This window comes from Oreochromis aureus, linkage group 17 (genome assembly GCF_013358895.1).
Source record: "Oreochromis aureus strain Israel breed Guangdong linkage group 17, ZZ_aureus, whole genome shotgun sequence".
Taxonomy (NCBI): Eukaryota; Metazoa; Chordata; class Actinopteri; order Cichliformes; family Cichlidae; genus Oreochromis; species Oreochromis aureus.
Window position 1 is genome coordinate 38,650,575 of NC_052958.1, and position 16,101 is coordinate 38,666,675.

Below are 16,101 nucleotides of genomic sequence, written 5' to 3' on the forward strand. Positions count from 1 at the left end.
AAAACTGCTTCATACAAGCATTTTTTCTTTACTCTTTCGATGTGTTTTCTCTCTAGGAGTCACACACGTCCACAGTGGATGCATCAGAGAGCAACTCGTGGTTAGCATCCTGCATGCCAAGCAGGGGAGCAGACGGGGATCGAACAGCAGAAACCCGCCTGCACACAGCTCACGCTGAGCTCTAAGCTCATATAAGAAACAATAAAACTGAAACTTTGCATTTGTGAAGTTTCGACTGGCAGCCATGTGTCTCAGCATTCTTCAAATGATTTAACAGTTTTTCAGGTTACAACCTCACCTTGAGCTGGTATGTGAATATTTGCTTTTGATGGGAGCTGCCCAGTTGAACATGAAGCGTAAGTAGGCAGGTGTTACGTAGTCTGATCAGACGCCCTGCCTGTGGCTTCCCAGGGAAGGCAGCTATGTTCTTTCTCTGTGTGTGACGCTGTAAGACTGGCAGTAAACTCACCCACACCTGTTTAGTATTGAAAGATGTTTTGGATTGGTCTCCAGCTTAGTCAGCCTTTGGTCAGGACACACATGAAGAATCTGTTCAGCAGCAGCTCTGTGGTCATAACTCAGTTTAAATCTGGGGTGAGAATGAACAGTCAGTGAGAAACGACTGTGTCCCATTACTGGACCTGTCATGTGTTATGATGCTGAATGGTAATGGTAAGGCCGACTATTCAACCAGCCATATTTTTGTTATCCTTCACTTACTGGCTCAGAATTGGTTGGTGTTGTTTCTCACCATGAGGTGACATTTTTAGAAACATAATATCAGTGTTTCTTCACTCTGTCTGTGCTGCATCCATCTGGAGTAAGAAAACATTTTCCACAGAACATTTGACCCTCTGAGGCCAAACTGATTGGTGACAGTCCCAGACTCTTCTGTCAAACAGCTGGTTAGGGTTACCACCTACTGTATGATGACTAGACCTCTGCTGTGTTTGGGCCGGTGGATCTTTTATACGTCCGGGGCATCAGCAGCTAAGGAAGGCAAGTCATTCAGCTTTCCCATGAAGACTACCTGTGAAGAAAAGGAACTCTTCCCAGAACAGCAGGTCAGCCAGTCATCGTGGCGGTCCAAGGCCTCTCACACTTCACTGGATCTGCATCAGCCGCTGAAAAACAAAGACTGAGAGGGAAAGCGTCTGGGAAGGAAATTCTGTTGACTTCATTCGCACCAAGGCAGCTTTATTTGAGATTGGAAAACTCTGTGACGGGGGACTCCCTTCAGAAACTACTACCAGATGTCTCCACCATCGCGTTGCTTTTGAAGTGTCCCTGTGAGCTCGCGTGAGCGAGAGTGCATATAACCCCGGGCGCTGTGATCCAGACACACGTGAATATGATTTTCTCAGACCAAAGCAGACTGTAAGTGTGGGAGCAGACGTGAGGGTGGAGGCCAGACTGTGGAGCTGAAAACAATTAAGCAGTCTTTAATCTACTGTTGTAATCAATAAATGATTATAATTAAAGCGTAAATCTTCTATATCTGTTTCCAGCATCGCTGCTGGTTTTATCTCATGTTATAATTTAGAAGATGTATGTTTGCTTGATTTATGTCATTGTTATGTTTTTCTTGTTGCTTGCTGGGTGGTGTCTGTGGAATTTCTCAGTGTCCACCCTCAGACCGAGACTCGGTGTGCTCCTGATAGAGGACAGGAAGTATCTGATTGCCTCACAGAGTGAGTCAGCTGTAGTTCCCTTTAGCAACACTTCAGTGTACAGAATGCTGAAAGCAGACTGGATGTCTCTGACATTTGAACTTTTTTAAAAGTAGATGTTTGCCCTTTAGAAGATTCATGTTGATGAGAACTGGAAATAAAACCCCATCATGTAGGTTTACTGACACACTGCTGGTGATACTTAGTGCACCAGTGATGATGCTGGATACGTTTGCCTGAAATACACCAGCTCTTTTTCTCTGTGAAAACTAAAACACTGCTATGTACTCTATAGTGCTTGGATCATGCTTACACACACACACACGTATATATATATACATATATATATATATATATGTGTGTATATATATATATATATATATATATATATATATATATATATATATATATATATATATATATATATATATATATATATATATATATATATATATATATATATATATATATATATATATATATATATATATATATATATATATATATATATATATATATATAGATATAGATATATATATATGCCACTTCAATGAAAAACAAGGACATGAACGTTCCCAGTATTTAACAATTTATACACCCAGTCTATGCCTGTTTATAAAAGGGGGCATTTTGTGTTTTGGCAGGATGATCTGATATCTCTGTGTTGGTGTCACATCATCGTAACAGTGCAGATAATGTGATTAGGCAGTATTGATCCAGGACTAACATCATTATGATATATCAGCTCCTTTTAGCATCTTTTCCCCGACTCTGTGGGTTAAAGCCTCAGTGAGAGGCATCATTAGTCAGTGAGCCAAGCTGCTGTTACGAAGTGTGTTTTAACCCAAACCACAACATCCTAACACTAACCGAGTGGTTTTCAGTGACTAAACTTTACCAGCACGTGATGAAAAAAAGAAAAGTCAAAAAGCAAAACACCAAAATCCAAAGAGACACAAACCAGAGTGTGTTGTCTAACAAGCCTAAGATGTATGCCAGGCCACCCCTCCGGTCTGTGCAGATACTGTGCTGCATCAGAGTGGGCCTCAGCACTCAAAGAGGATTTGAATCATGTAAGTAGTTACAGTGTTTCAGCTTCGTGTGACTGAGTAGAAACAACATATTTAGAAATTACAGTCTGGGCTCTCTGAGCAACACACATGTTAGTGTCCCAGCATGCTGTGTGTGCCTGTACAATGGAAAATGGAAACATGAATATCAGTCACATCATGTATGTCATATTACAGAAACAGCCGTGTTTAGTTCAACACAGAGAACACAGGGTTTTAGACTACAGTGCATATATATCCTCATTTTTTAGGAACACACTGTTCATTACTGCAGTTGTGAAAGCACCATCGTTATACATGCACGTGTATGAGTGTGTTAATCATTCGACTCTCAGCCACAATACTGACGTTCCTGTGAAATAGCTATAAATCTTTTAAAAGGTGGATGTTGCACCTTCATTATAAAAGCACTGAAGGACAAGGCAGCAGCTGCCAGTAAGACCGTTGTTGACTCTTCTTTTAAATGTATTTATGTGTGAATCTGTAACAACATAACAACAACGTTACACCACACAATAAGAGTATAATTTTCTTTCGTTCTATGAAGCTTTTATTCTCACATGAATGCATGAAAGAACTCCAACAGCTGCTCCGTCACCGACATGGCCTTTCTGCAAAAAAACAAAAAAACTCTGATCCCGCAGCACAGTCGTCCATCTCAGCCCAGGCACAAAACATCAATACGGGAGAAAGAAAAGTGAGCGTGAGGCCACGGACGGTGCAACAAAAGAAGAGAAACAAGCTGCACATTCAGGCATGCTGCATGTCTGATACAGAAACATCCAGAGGAAGCTCGGGGATAAGTTTGTATTTCACACCAGTGTTCCTGCTCTCATTCTAAGGGAATCTCAAGTACATCAATGTTACACATCCAAGAGTTCAGCCCTGCTTGGTAAAAACCAAATGTCCAATATTGCTCGATAACAAAAGGCCTCATCTGACCCCCGACTCTGCAGCCCAGCTCAGAGTGTTGAAACAGTTAGTTGGAGATCCAAACCTGTGACAGTCTACCTGACATCCTGCTCTACAGCTGGATTCATCATGTCCCCTGTCGGTCACTCCAAGTCCTGAACTCGAGCTTCCAGTTGCCCAGCTCGTTCTAGACATTACCCACCTTAATGAACATCTGGATATAAACTTTTTGTGCACAAATCTTACGCTAGCCTTCAGCGCAGTGACCACATCTGCTGCTCATTTGAGGGTGGTGATTTCCAGGCTGCAGTGTCTGTTGAAGGAGCGAAGCACTGGACCATCACAGCATCCAGCTCTGTGTTTATCTCTGACTCTCAAACAAAACCTCCCAGTTCCTGTCTGCTTAGCAGCTCAGATCCACAATCTACTCTCCCAATCTGCTTGGCTCCATTTTATTTTCCCCTGCTCCTCTTTTACCGCCAAGATGCTTTCCCCCATCTGTTTATGGCCTAATGACAGATCTGCTCCTCAGGAGGCAGAGAGAGGGAGGGACGAAATCAGCTGGGCCAAATTATTTAGCCACAAGCTGGAGAGTGGCCACAGTTACAGAAGCTCATCTTCTCTTTTCCCTCAGGGTCTGAACACATGCTGACACAGCCTGTTTCATGCTCACCAACATTATACAGTATCCGTTTGCATGACAAAGGATTTCTTTGTCCATGGCGCGACCTAGCGGCAAATTAGGGGAACTGAGTTGACTGCTGCATGAGCTAAAATCACGTTGGCAGCAACCAGAGCTTATAAACAGCGTTCATTCTGACAGCAAATTTAGATTTATCACAAGATTACAGTCGATTACATCTAAAGCTGACTGAAATATAAAGTGTAAAAGTTACAAAGCGTCTTATTTTCCTTGACTTTGAACAGGAAATGCATGTCCTGTTCTCTTCCTCCCAAGCATCCACATTTTGTGCATCACTCCAGTCATATCCGCTCACCTGCTGCTGCCATAGATACCCCGCTAGGTTGTTCCTTAATACAAGTATCTAATAAGCCAATCACATGGCAGGATTAAGATATACTGACTTAACATGAAGAGATGCTAAAGTTCAAACTAGGAGAGAGTGATTAAGGTGGCTTTGAACATGACGTGGTTATCGTTGGTACATGGGCTGGTTCAGTAACTGGTGATCTACTGGGATCTTTCCATCCCAAAGTCATGTTGGTTTACAGAGAATGGTTTGAACATGAGGAGATATCCAGTAAGTAGCAGCTCTCTGATGCCAGAGGGTAGAGAAGGATGGCCAGACTCCTTTGAGCTGACAGGAAGGCAGCAGTAGCTCGCGTACTGTAAACTACTTACAGCCAAGGTATGCACAAGAACACACATCATAGCCTGAATACAGCCGAGACCAGAGGAGGAGCTACTGTGGCAGCTAAGGACAGGAAAACTGAGTTAATAACATTGTTAGTATCTGTGAATGGCAGCTGCTTAAAATCAACACATTAGATAACCATGAGCTTTCCTCTGACCCACACGGCTTCATGTAAACCTGAGTTTGAGCTTTGTATTTGTGCACACACAACCCTGAACCAATCATTTTATATATATAGAAATATATCTCCAAGTTGGGGTGGTGTGGTGGTTAGCACTGTTGTCTCACAGCAGCAAGGTGCTGTGTTTGACTCCTCCACCTGCCTGTCTGTGGAGTTTGCATGTTTGCCCGTGTCTGGTACTCTGGCTTCCTCCCACAGTCTTAGGACATGCAGGGTTAGGTTTGTTGGGAACGCCTGTAGGTTTAAATCCAAGTGGTGTTTCTCTCTGTGTTAGTCCTGTGGTAGCTGGGATAGTTTCATATTGTAAAGACTCTAGAATAATACAGAGGAATCCCCAATAATCAAACAGCCTCCTGTGAGCAAGCACTTGGCGACAGTGGGAAGGAAAACCTCCCTTTTAACCAGGCTCAGGGAGAAGCAGCCAGTGTGCTTTATTATATGTGATACATTTACCATCAGCTTGTCGTGTGTATTCGATCATAATGAGCTGCTCTGTAGAAAATCAACTGTTTGTTATGTCAAGACAGGCAACATATTTGTATATACAGGCATTTTCATGTTTCATCTTTAAACAGCTTTTTGTGGTTTAGTGCATCATGTTTGGTTGTTTGGGACTTTTGGACTCAATTATTGGTTACCGTGGGGCGGCTGTAGAGCAGGTCACCTACTAATTGGAAGGTTGGTGGTTCGATCCCTGCCAAGCATCCTTGGGCAAGATACTAACACCAAGTTGCTCTCTGATCCATCCTTGGGAGTGTGAATGTGTGTGAATGCTTAAATAAGAAGAAAGTGCTTGTGTGAATGCGGCATGTTGTACACAGCACGATACAAGAATCGGTGCATCGACCATCTTTAAGAGTCGTCAATGATGGAACGACACTGGAGAAATCAAAAGCCATGCTACAGTGCTGTCATCAGCCATATACTGCTCATCAATGGTGTTTTCTAGAATAAGCTGACACGTTCAGCACCCGTTGTTGTGATCTGACACAGACCGAGGCCTCCATGATGGCCCAGGCCAGCACGCAGGTCCTGTTGTCAGGACAAACTGTCCTAAATGTTTCTCAGAATTCTCAGTTCATGGGAAAACAAAAAAAGGTCAGCAAACACATCATTAGTGCACTTTATTAAGTTTATTCATCATATGCAGAGCAGTTTAATAACATCGACACTGAGGACACATTGTGTGTTATTGATCAGGCTCCAAACTTGGCACATGAGAGAGAACTGCAATCTGTGCAATCCAAGAAATACAGTCTGAAAAACTGTTGCACAGATAGGAAGCTTTGATTTCAAAGCTCTGTTATGGACTGAGAGCCACTTCTTATCTTCAATAACTGGACGCTGCCCTCGTGTCAGGTCTTCTCAGCCCCTGCTGCAGCCCAGTGCTTTGAAACCAGGTGCATATCATAGTAGTAACTTTCAGCCTTAAGCAGAGGATTTGATTTGTTCTTAAAGGCAGCGCTCCACAACAGCTGTGCTTCCAAACCATTTACAGGCTAACATTATAATGACCCCGGCAACATTTGTTTCAAATGAATAACAGCCTAACATGGAAGGTAAGTTTTTAGGAATCTAGATTTTGATTAACTTTTTACAGCTTGGCGTATTTATGACAACAGGCCAGCATCGTGAAGCCCGCTCACGTTTGGGGTGAGAGCCAAACGAGGGAGTGAACTGAGAGATTTGGATGAAGGCATGAACTATGAAATATTGGTTCTGAATTCTTGCTGAAGATCTGTCAGACCAACAGTCAACACAGCAGGTGCTGACCTCCATGAGTGCTGACAGACGGCCCCGTGCTCTTTAAAGCTATGCAAGGTAACTGTGCCCGCTGGCAGCTGAAGATGGAAGCGAGGAGAAGTTAAAACACTGAAGGGTGATGTCAGCAGGCTGCACGTGCACAGAGTTTATCCTTCATATCATCAGACGTGAGAGAAAAAAAGCAGGAGAGTTCTTGTGGTTCACTTTCAGGCTATAACATGAAGCACTGTGACATGGAAATGTATTACTACAATAATTCTGCTTATTTTGTGTCTAATAAATTCTTAATGTTAGTGAAAGGGGGCTTTACAGGAGCCAATCTGATGTATATGGTGGAGTTGCTCCTTACACACAGCATAAACTAAAGTGGCCTCAGTATGAAAGCTCTGATCACAATCACATCCAGAGAATTTGCCACATAAGGACAGCTTCAGTACCTGTGGGCAGTCATTAGGTCATCTGGTCAGAGACTGTCTGGTTATTTCTGCTCAATAAAAGATGTGAATTCTCCAACCAGCTCACGGGTGGTTGTTGGGTTTGTGATGGAGGCTCCACCAAGAACCTCCTTGTAGTTTGGGTGGAAAATACCAACATTTGCTAACTAACACTAGCGACTACTCGCCAGCTGGGTGTGATCCACATTTTCCTGGTAAACGGGAGTTTGCAGAGCGACCTGTGTGACTCAGGCTTACTGCTGCTGTTATTTTCAAATGGAACAGTTGCAAGTGTAGAAGATATAAAGGATGAAGCCACCATTGTTACCCAGTCATGAAGGCGCCGTTTGCTAGTGAATGTGACAGAGAGGAGTGTAGCTGCCTGTGAAACTGAGAGACGTCCCTGAGCCCATACAGTCATCATGACAGGTTTTACTAAGATCAGAGAGCAAAGAGTGTGAGACGACACTCGTCACCACCCAGTGGTCATTCAATAGAATCCAGCTTTAAAGCACTTCTGCAGCAGTTTGAGTTCACAGATGTGCGTCTACTCTCTGTGTAAGTGATGTCACCTGAACACAAGTCAGTAAAAGTTGTGTTTGTGAATATAATTTCTTTCTCAGATACTTCAAATCATTTTTCATCAGTGGTGTTAAAAACAACAAGGACAACTTCATCATAAACCACATGTCTGCACTGTTTAATAACTACACTCTGCTATAAACAGCTATTAGATCCATCTCAAACAAAGCCAGAAGTATTGTTAAACAAGGTTCCTGAGACCTTTGCCTGATTATTAAGACAAATGTGGGCCAATTTGGGAAAAATACATTAAAATGAATAAAAATGGGAGATGCTGTAAAACAGGTCAGATGCTGGTGTTGTTATATAAAGAATGTGCTGCAGGTATTTACAGACCATAATCCAGTAACACTGATAAAGAGAGGAGTCTGTACGTGGACGAGTTTCCCCCGCCTGTGGCCTGACTCCCTTTCCACGGATAAATCACAGTTATTAACCGCCAAAAATAGAAGACAGGGGGAAAAGAAACAATATAAAGGACTTTAAGGAATTCATAACACCATACCAACATAAGACCTGACAGGGCTCCCTGCATCGCCTCTTGAAGCAGATTTAATGGAATAAATGCCACAAGGCTATAAATAGGTGACTAGGATCAGCGTCTCCTTAAAACTGCACCAACAGGGAGCATCTGCAGAGTTTCAGGCTGCAGCTCTGACAGCAGACTTGTTTGGTATTCCTCTTATAAGAAACTTTCTTTCATTTGCACACCATGCCCCACTTCATCATTTCATACTCTGACAGCGAGAGTTTAAGTCTGCGCTGCGCTGTCCCATCAAATCCAGCGTTTGATCCAGAAACCATTAGCTGCTGACGATGCCTCTGCTTCCAAAAGCAACATCTCGTCCTCGTCTTCCTGAGCTTCGTTTCCAGTTAAAAACAAACAGCCTTACACAGTCATGCCCAGGATTAGAAGCACACTCTTCTCTGGTGGTAGACAGTCTGTTTAGGACTAGTCGCTGGCAAACAAGTCACCCACACATAATCTAACTAACAAAGTCAAACAGAGTCTAAAGGGAAGCAAAGGTGTGAGAGCCGCTGTCTCTAATAACAGAACCTACTGCAGAGGAGACGAGCCTGTCAACGGTTATGTTAACATGAGCAGATATAAAAGTTGCTGTCATGTTTCCACTCGCTGTTCAGACTCCCCGTTATCACTGCGAGTTCTTTAAGTCGACTAAACGTATCAAATGCAGAGAGTGAAGCGCTGAGCTTATTTTAAAGTTGCCTTTGTCACTTTCTCCTGCGCTCGTCCTCAGAGTAGCTGCAGGATCAACATCACCCTCGTTCCTCCTGACTCGAGGTCATACCCAAAGATGTGCAGTGCAGCAGTGTCTTCATGCTTTGTGCTTCCTCTCAGAGAGCCTCACACTCACCAGAGTCAACATCCACATATTTTGTCCACATTCAACACACATCTTAGTCTTTAAACTAGCAAACGAGACAGAAACAAAGAACATGTGTTCAGTGTGTGTGTGTGTGTGTGTGTGTGTGTGTGTGTGTGTTACAGAGCATGCCAAGTGAAAATCAGTGTTACTCTGCTTTCTTTAAAAAGTTAAAAACTGTGCATCTTATCTTACAGCAGCACTAATGCAATCACACAGACTGACAAGGGTCCAAGCCTGAAAACGCTGACTGCAATAGCTGCTGCAGTGTTTGCATGGCGGCGTTCTTAAACTAAATGCGTCTCAGGCAGCAGCTCCAGTCTCCACTCTGCACTCGTTACTTTCAAGCTGATTTAAATAAGAAAAGACGACATTGTGCTCGTGCCAGCTGTTCTCATATTTAACACAGTCCGTCTTCGAGCACTGGTCGGGCTCCTCCTCCAGGTGGCACTCACTGATAGCAGAGGTAGCTGATGATGAGTTTAGGGATTTCCAGCTGGCCTATGACATTTAGAGCCCTGGTGCCGAGCTTCCTCCTCACTGCCAACCTGCTGAGCTGCTGCAGACTCAGAGGAGAAGCTGAACACGGGGAAAACATGTCAAATCTCTGTTCATAACACATGCAAACGATAACATGACATTTCTCACATGAACAAAATGACATGTGTTAGCCTCTAGAATACTGATTCACTGTCAGAGTAAAGCTCGAGAAGTGAAAGACAGCTGAGCAGCTGTGCATCAGAATATTATGGCACATGTCAGGTGTCGTCTTTCTGACGCTTCCTGGAAGTGAAAATGATCCTCTCTCGCCTCCTGCTGGTGCTGCGCACTCATTAAACTTACTCTCATAAGACTGTAGGCAGGCTGCAGAGGGAGAGCCCGGCGTGGTGTAGTCCACGGGTCTCCTCTCGTGTTGATCTCTAGCGTAGATGTTGGCTCCAAACTCCACCAGCATCTCGATCGTCTCCACCCGCATGCTTTTAGCAGCGTGGTGCAGCGGAGTCTCGTGCAGCCTGGTGGCGTTCACTTTAGCGCCTACGCAGAACAGAAACATTGAAGGCTGAAGGAAGACGTCGGTGTGGTTATTTAACACATCACCGCAGCGGTTTGTGCTGCGCCTCAATACAAAGCTCAGTTTCTCAGGGGGGCAACAATACTGACAGTGAGGCTTTTTGTTCTTTCTGAGGCATTTCTGTTATTGTGTGCCAATAATGTCTGAAGAACACTCGTGTTTGTACAAACGGAGTGTTGGAAACCTCTCTCTGTGCCACCCCTCAGACACCTGTGGCATCAATATGAAGATCCTCTGTTGCCTCATTCTCAGTTTATCATGTTCCCAAAGTTCACACTCCCAGCGTGACCAACAACAGTACCCATCATCCTTTTACGGCTCAGGGGTAAAAAGCACAAAATTGAAATTCCATAAAGGGGCTAAAAATGTGTTCTCATCTGCTCCTTATACACCGACCGTCTACAGTTAGCACGCTGACTGTAAATGGTAAATGGCCTGTATTTGTATAGCGCTTTACACATCCAGTCATCCACCCATTCACACACTGCTGACGGCAAGCTACATTGTAGCCACAGCCGCCCTGGGGCGCACTGACAGAGGCGGGGCTGCCGGACACTGGCGCCATCGGGCCCTCTGACCACCACCAGTAGGCAACGGGTCTTGCCCAAGGACACAACGACCGAGACTGTCAGAGCCGGGGCTCGAACCGGCAAGGTAAGGTAGCTTATATAACGTTGTACTCTGTTTTATTCATTCTCCTGTACAGACCCTCACCTGCATTGAGCAGCTCTTTAACACAGTGCGTGTGCTCATTAGCACAGGCCACGTGCAGCGGGGTGCCGTAGTAAAGGTCATACGCCTCGAGACAAGCTCCCATGGAAATCAGCAGCTTCACACACTCAGAGTTTCCTGAAATACAAACATATATGAAAGAAACTTTTATTTTCCAAAAACACAGACAAAAGAACAACATGTGAGACTCTCACCTCCCATGCAGGCCTCGTGCAGGGGTGAGGCTGTGCGGGAGGTGAGGGCAGGGTTCGCCTTGGCACCGTACTGCAGCAAAAGCCTCACACACTCCAAACTACCAGCTGAACAGGCATCGCACAGCGGGGTACTTCCATCCACATTCCTTGCATCCACCTGACAGCATGATGGGGAACAGAGTGTTGCTCATCAAGCAAGCTTGTTTGCAAGAAATGTGATCTCCAGTTTGACAGACTGTGTCTGTGATTCACCTGAGCTCCAGCCTCAAGCAGCAGCTGCACGCACTTGGCCTGTCCGTGGAGGCACGCCTCGTGCAGCGGTGTGATGGAATCCACGGCCACCATGTTGACCGAGGCTCCGCCCTGAATGAGCTCCTCCAGTTGGGAGGCCTGACCGAGCGACGCTGCCTTGTGCACCTCTGTTCGCTCCGCCCAGCAGCCTGCAGAGGAGCAGGTTCAATCATGAACTGAAACCTCATCACATTTCCACCATTTCATTTATAGTAGTTGTTCTGCTGGGGTTTCTCAGTTTGCATGTTACCTGTGGAACACCTACACACTCGCAGCGTCGGGCTGAATGCAGACGAGCCGAGAGACGATGGAAAAAAGACAAACCGCGTGTGTCCTTAGGAATCTTGAAGGACTGTTTACATGAATATCAAAATGCTGTAAAAGTTGCTAAATCTCTTCTAACAGTCATTTCAAATCCTTCCAACTCATTCGCCTCTACAGCTTCCAATAAACTTTGTGAAAAATTTTAATAGTTTTTCATGGCAAAAATATCAGATTTGAGTTTTTCAGAAGTATTTGTAGTACTGATCCCTACTGGGAGTGTCTTACTTATCCATCGTGCCCTGCTGCTTTAAACCAGTGTGATCCTGTGTGTTTATCAGCTTTAAATGAAGCGTACGCGCAGGTTTAATAAGGAAGCTCACATCTGTCTGCTCCCAGGTGTCTCCGGCTAAATCTAAACTTCACATCACTTCCACTTTCCCACGCTCTCAAGCTGTTTGTGACATCACTATTCTAGTCCAATCATCTTTCTCTCGGCCTTCTTCAGCTGAGAGAAAGATGATCTCACTGCGCATCTATGGGAACCCCTGCTTTTCTAATGCTCGTAGATCCCAGCCGACACTGTAGATCACAGTATCCTGTTATGAGGCTCGAGCATTGTGGGCATTAAGGGAACTGCTGTACAGTGGTTCACTTTATGAATAGGAGCTTCTCAGTCCAGACAGATGCTTATTCCTCAGCTGCAGCACCTCTTACTTGTGGAGTTCCTCAAGGATCCATCCTAGGGGAACCCTATCTTCTTATTTTCCTTATGTATGTTGGCTCTAGGGTCTATTTTTATTTTAAATATAATATCTCTTTCCACTGCTTTGCTGATGACATTCAACTCTATCTGCCATTTCATAAAAAAACTAACAAGCCTTGGACGTAGTGTTTTCAGTGAGAGAAACTTTTTGGATCCCAAAAAGTCGAACAGAATCAACTTTTTGGGATTTACTTACCTGGATGACTGAGCATGCATGAAGACAACTCTGTGAAACTGTTATTGGACTGTTTGGCTGATATAAAAGTCTGGATGGACTCAAACTTCCTCCTCCTCAACAATAACAAAATGGAGGTTACAGTATTTAGGAGATCAGATCTTTCCAAAACCATTCTTGAGCGTTTTCTGTCGTTCAATCGCTCCTCTGTCAGGCATCTTGGCGTATTTTTTGACAGCTCCTTTAAATTCACAAAGCAAATAAGCTTCATAAGCTTTATTCAGCTACGACTTCTTGCTAAGGTAAAACTTTATTTCCTAAGGATTTTGAAAGATTGAGCCATGTTTCATATCAACGTGCCCAGATTACTGCAGTTCCCTTTATGTTGGTGCAGGTCAGTCATCTCTTCACCACTTGCATAAATAAAGTGGACATTGACATTTGCACAGATATACAAATAAATATATACGGAATTAGTACTTTTCTAGCTTTTCTACCACTCGGTGACCAATGTGTGATGGTCAGTGTGTGTAATTCTAAGAGACGCATTCACCTTTTCTTCTGTTTTTACTTAGCTTGCATCCACACCTGGGGCCAAGTCCAACCACCCATTAAAGGGGACCTGTGTGGTGATAGTGTGGTACAGTGCTTAGCACGGTCACCACACTCCAAGAGAACCAGGTTCAAGTTTCTTGGGACCCTTTGTTCCAGCTTTATTTGCTCTTTGTGGGGTTGCATGAACTTCCTCCCACAATCCATTTCATATACACTCATACTGTGTGCCAGTGGCTTTCCATCAGTGCAAGCTGCCTAGTCAAATCTAAAAATGGACATAAATGAAAACATGCCAAAGTAAAAGAATCTCTCTCCCTTCATCTCAGACCGCACTGTCGTAAAGCTTCTTGGATCTTTGTATAGTTCATTTTGCATCCTTAATATCACATCCTCTACAGAGACAAAGTCAAGTGTATGTCTCAATCATCCAGGTAAGGAAAAAATGTTGATTCTGTTCATCTGGACGTAGCGAGAAACGTTTCATCATCATCCAGTGACTTCTTCAGTCCCAGCTGACTGCAGGTTTCCCCAACCTTATAAACAGGACATTTACACGATGACTCAAACTAGCACCACTGACCAACAATATGCTAATTGTCAAGACCATTGATCAACAACCACCGATCAATGATCTTTGATCAGTGGTTGTGATTGATTGTAATAGTTTATGGTTCACAGCTCAGTGCGTGTTTGGGTTTTGTATGGCGACATGTGGCGATCGTTGTTCTGTAAGTTACCGCCTGCCACTGCACAGTGTGTGTGTGTGTGTGTGGGGGGGCTATATACATACATATATATATATATATATATATATATATATATATATATATATATATATACACACACACACACACACACACACACACACACACACACACGCCCATGTGGGCAGCAGTGAAGGTGTCTCTTGTCATCTTTTTCGTCACGTTTTCCAGGTGAATAAATTCTCTCTATGCCAGCTGTTATTACCTGCTAGCTACAGCCAAGCTGACGTCAAACTCGGCCACGGCTCGATTAAACGACAGTCTCGCCGGCCATGTTGTCTGCGCTCATACTCACCGATGTCGCCAAAGAAATAGGGCCGAGACTTTTCAGTGTCCATCCTCCGAATACTTCCCCCGCAGAACAAGCTCGGCTGACATGAAACGCCGGGACAAACGAGCTGTTTGTAAACAGTCGCGTCCTCGCTCTCTACATGCGGCAGGAGTCACGTGACAAAACCCGACCTCCGCGGGCATGTTGGACTTTGTAGTTTTTACCCCAAATAAAACTGTTTCACGCGTGGAGAGTACAACAAATACTTATTCTACCTCAGATTAAATAATAATCTATGAAAATCTGTGCAGTAAAAAGCCCTTAGCAACATATGACGCCGTGATGTCACATATTAAACGCAATTCATAAATAAATAATATGGATAACATACAATATCAAAAATACATTGACAAATACTTGACTTTCTAAACATTCATGACCCCCGTGGCTCAGGATTTAATGGGATATTAGATAATTGATTAATAACAGAATTTAAATTTAGATCTATTTGATTATCAATAAGAAAGAGTTGAAAACTGGTGCGATTTTCAGGCCCATGTAAAATCCTTAGATTATATAGAAATAACTGTTATTGAATCCATGGCAAACACAGAGATCCAAACAAATCCTCACCAGGTGAGCAACTCAGCCTCGGTATAAGGAACCTGTCCTGAACAATACGCCTGGTCACGATCAAAGATGAAACTATAATCTGGTGTATTTAACAGCTGTTTCACACAACAGCTCGTGTTGGAACCACAGAGTAAGCTGCCCTGCAGGTAGAGGTGGTAAAAGTACAGGAAGATTTACCACTCACAATATTTCTGTTGAGAGCTCCTGTAGATTGTCTCTGAACAGGCTTTGATCAGCTGACCTGTGTAACTGCTGCTGCTCTGAGGTTTACTGCTCTTTGACCATTTACATAACTGAATTGAACAGTATGTAACCCAATATCTGAAAAGCTTGCTTGGCTGATTTCCAGTCCCTACACTGACAGTACACTGTTTATGCTGTCTTCATACTAGATGGTATAAATTTGGCATTTAGGTGGAATTCAGTGAATTAATCTAAGTGTCATCAGCTACACTTGATGTAATCTAATTCTGATTACGAGTCACACACTGTTCTTTACTCTAAATCCATCACCGTCACCTAACTAATCTGTTTGTCCTGTACCAAACAACTGTTTCATCTCTTTTCATGTAGCATCTCCTGGTGAGCAGTACCCAAACAGGACAGCCATTCATCGATTGTCTCAGGGGCATCTTTACACAGCCTGGGGTCTTCCCTGGTGTGATAGACCCCAGCCTCTATGGAGCGTGTGCTCAGAGCTTGTTCCTGCGCTGCCGTGATTAGTGCCTCTGTGCTGTCTTTCAGTCCAGCTTTGTCCAGCCACTGGTAGGATTTCTTTATGTCAGCCACTTCCTCTGTCTGGGGATGCAGGGCCTGTCCTTCCATGATGGTTCCTCCTCTTCCTCGGGTTTCTGCTGCCTGAGGTATTCACCTAGCATGCATTTGGTTGGGGCCATCTTCCTGATGTATTTGTGGATGTTTGTTGTCTCATCCTGGACTGTGGTGCTGATGCTCACCAGTCCCCGGCCTCCTTCCTTCTGCTTAGCATACAGCCTCAGGGTGCTGGACTTGGG

The 16,101-nt window shown here is 44.0% G+C and overlaps 1 protein-coding gene across 1 annotated transcript; it reads right to left on the minus strand.

Moving 5' to 3' along the window:
• Positions 1 to 6,322: 6,322 nt before the first annotated feature.
• LOC116334892 (ankyrin repeat and SOCS box protein 13-like) lies at positions 6,323 to 14,631 on the minus strand. Its single transcript, XM_031758432.2, has 6 exons — positions 14,480 to 14,631; positions 11,625 to 11,812; positions 11,373 to 11,529; positions 11,161 to 11,295; positions 10,218 to 10,409; positions 6,323 to 9,953 (listed from the first exon to the last, which is right to left on the minus strand). Exons 1-6 carry the CDS (start codon positions 14,520 to 14,522, stop codon positions 9,826 to 9,828), a joined length of 843 nt encoding a protein of 280 aa, XP_031614292.1. The 5' UTR covers positions 14,523 to 14,631; the 3' UTR covers positions 6,323 to 9,825.
• Positions 14,632 to 16,101: the final 1,470 nt, after the last annotated feature.

Excerpts from the sequence above, each read along its gene's own strand:
- LOC116334892 (XM_031758432.2), bottom strand. The coding sequence starts at position 14,522 with ATGGACACTGAAAAGTCTCGGCCCTATTTCTTTGGCGACATCG. Across the intron at positions 11,813-14,479 it reads CTATTTCTTTGGCGACATCG|GCTGCTGGGCGGAGCGAACA; the intron begins GTGAGTATGAGC and ends GCTCCTCTGCAG. Across the intron at positions 11,296-11,372 it reads GCACGAGGCCTGCATGGGAG|GAAACTCTGAGTGTGTGAAG; the intron begins GTGAGAGTCTCA and ends TTTGTATTTCAG.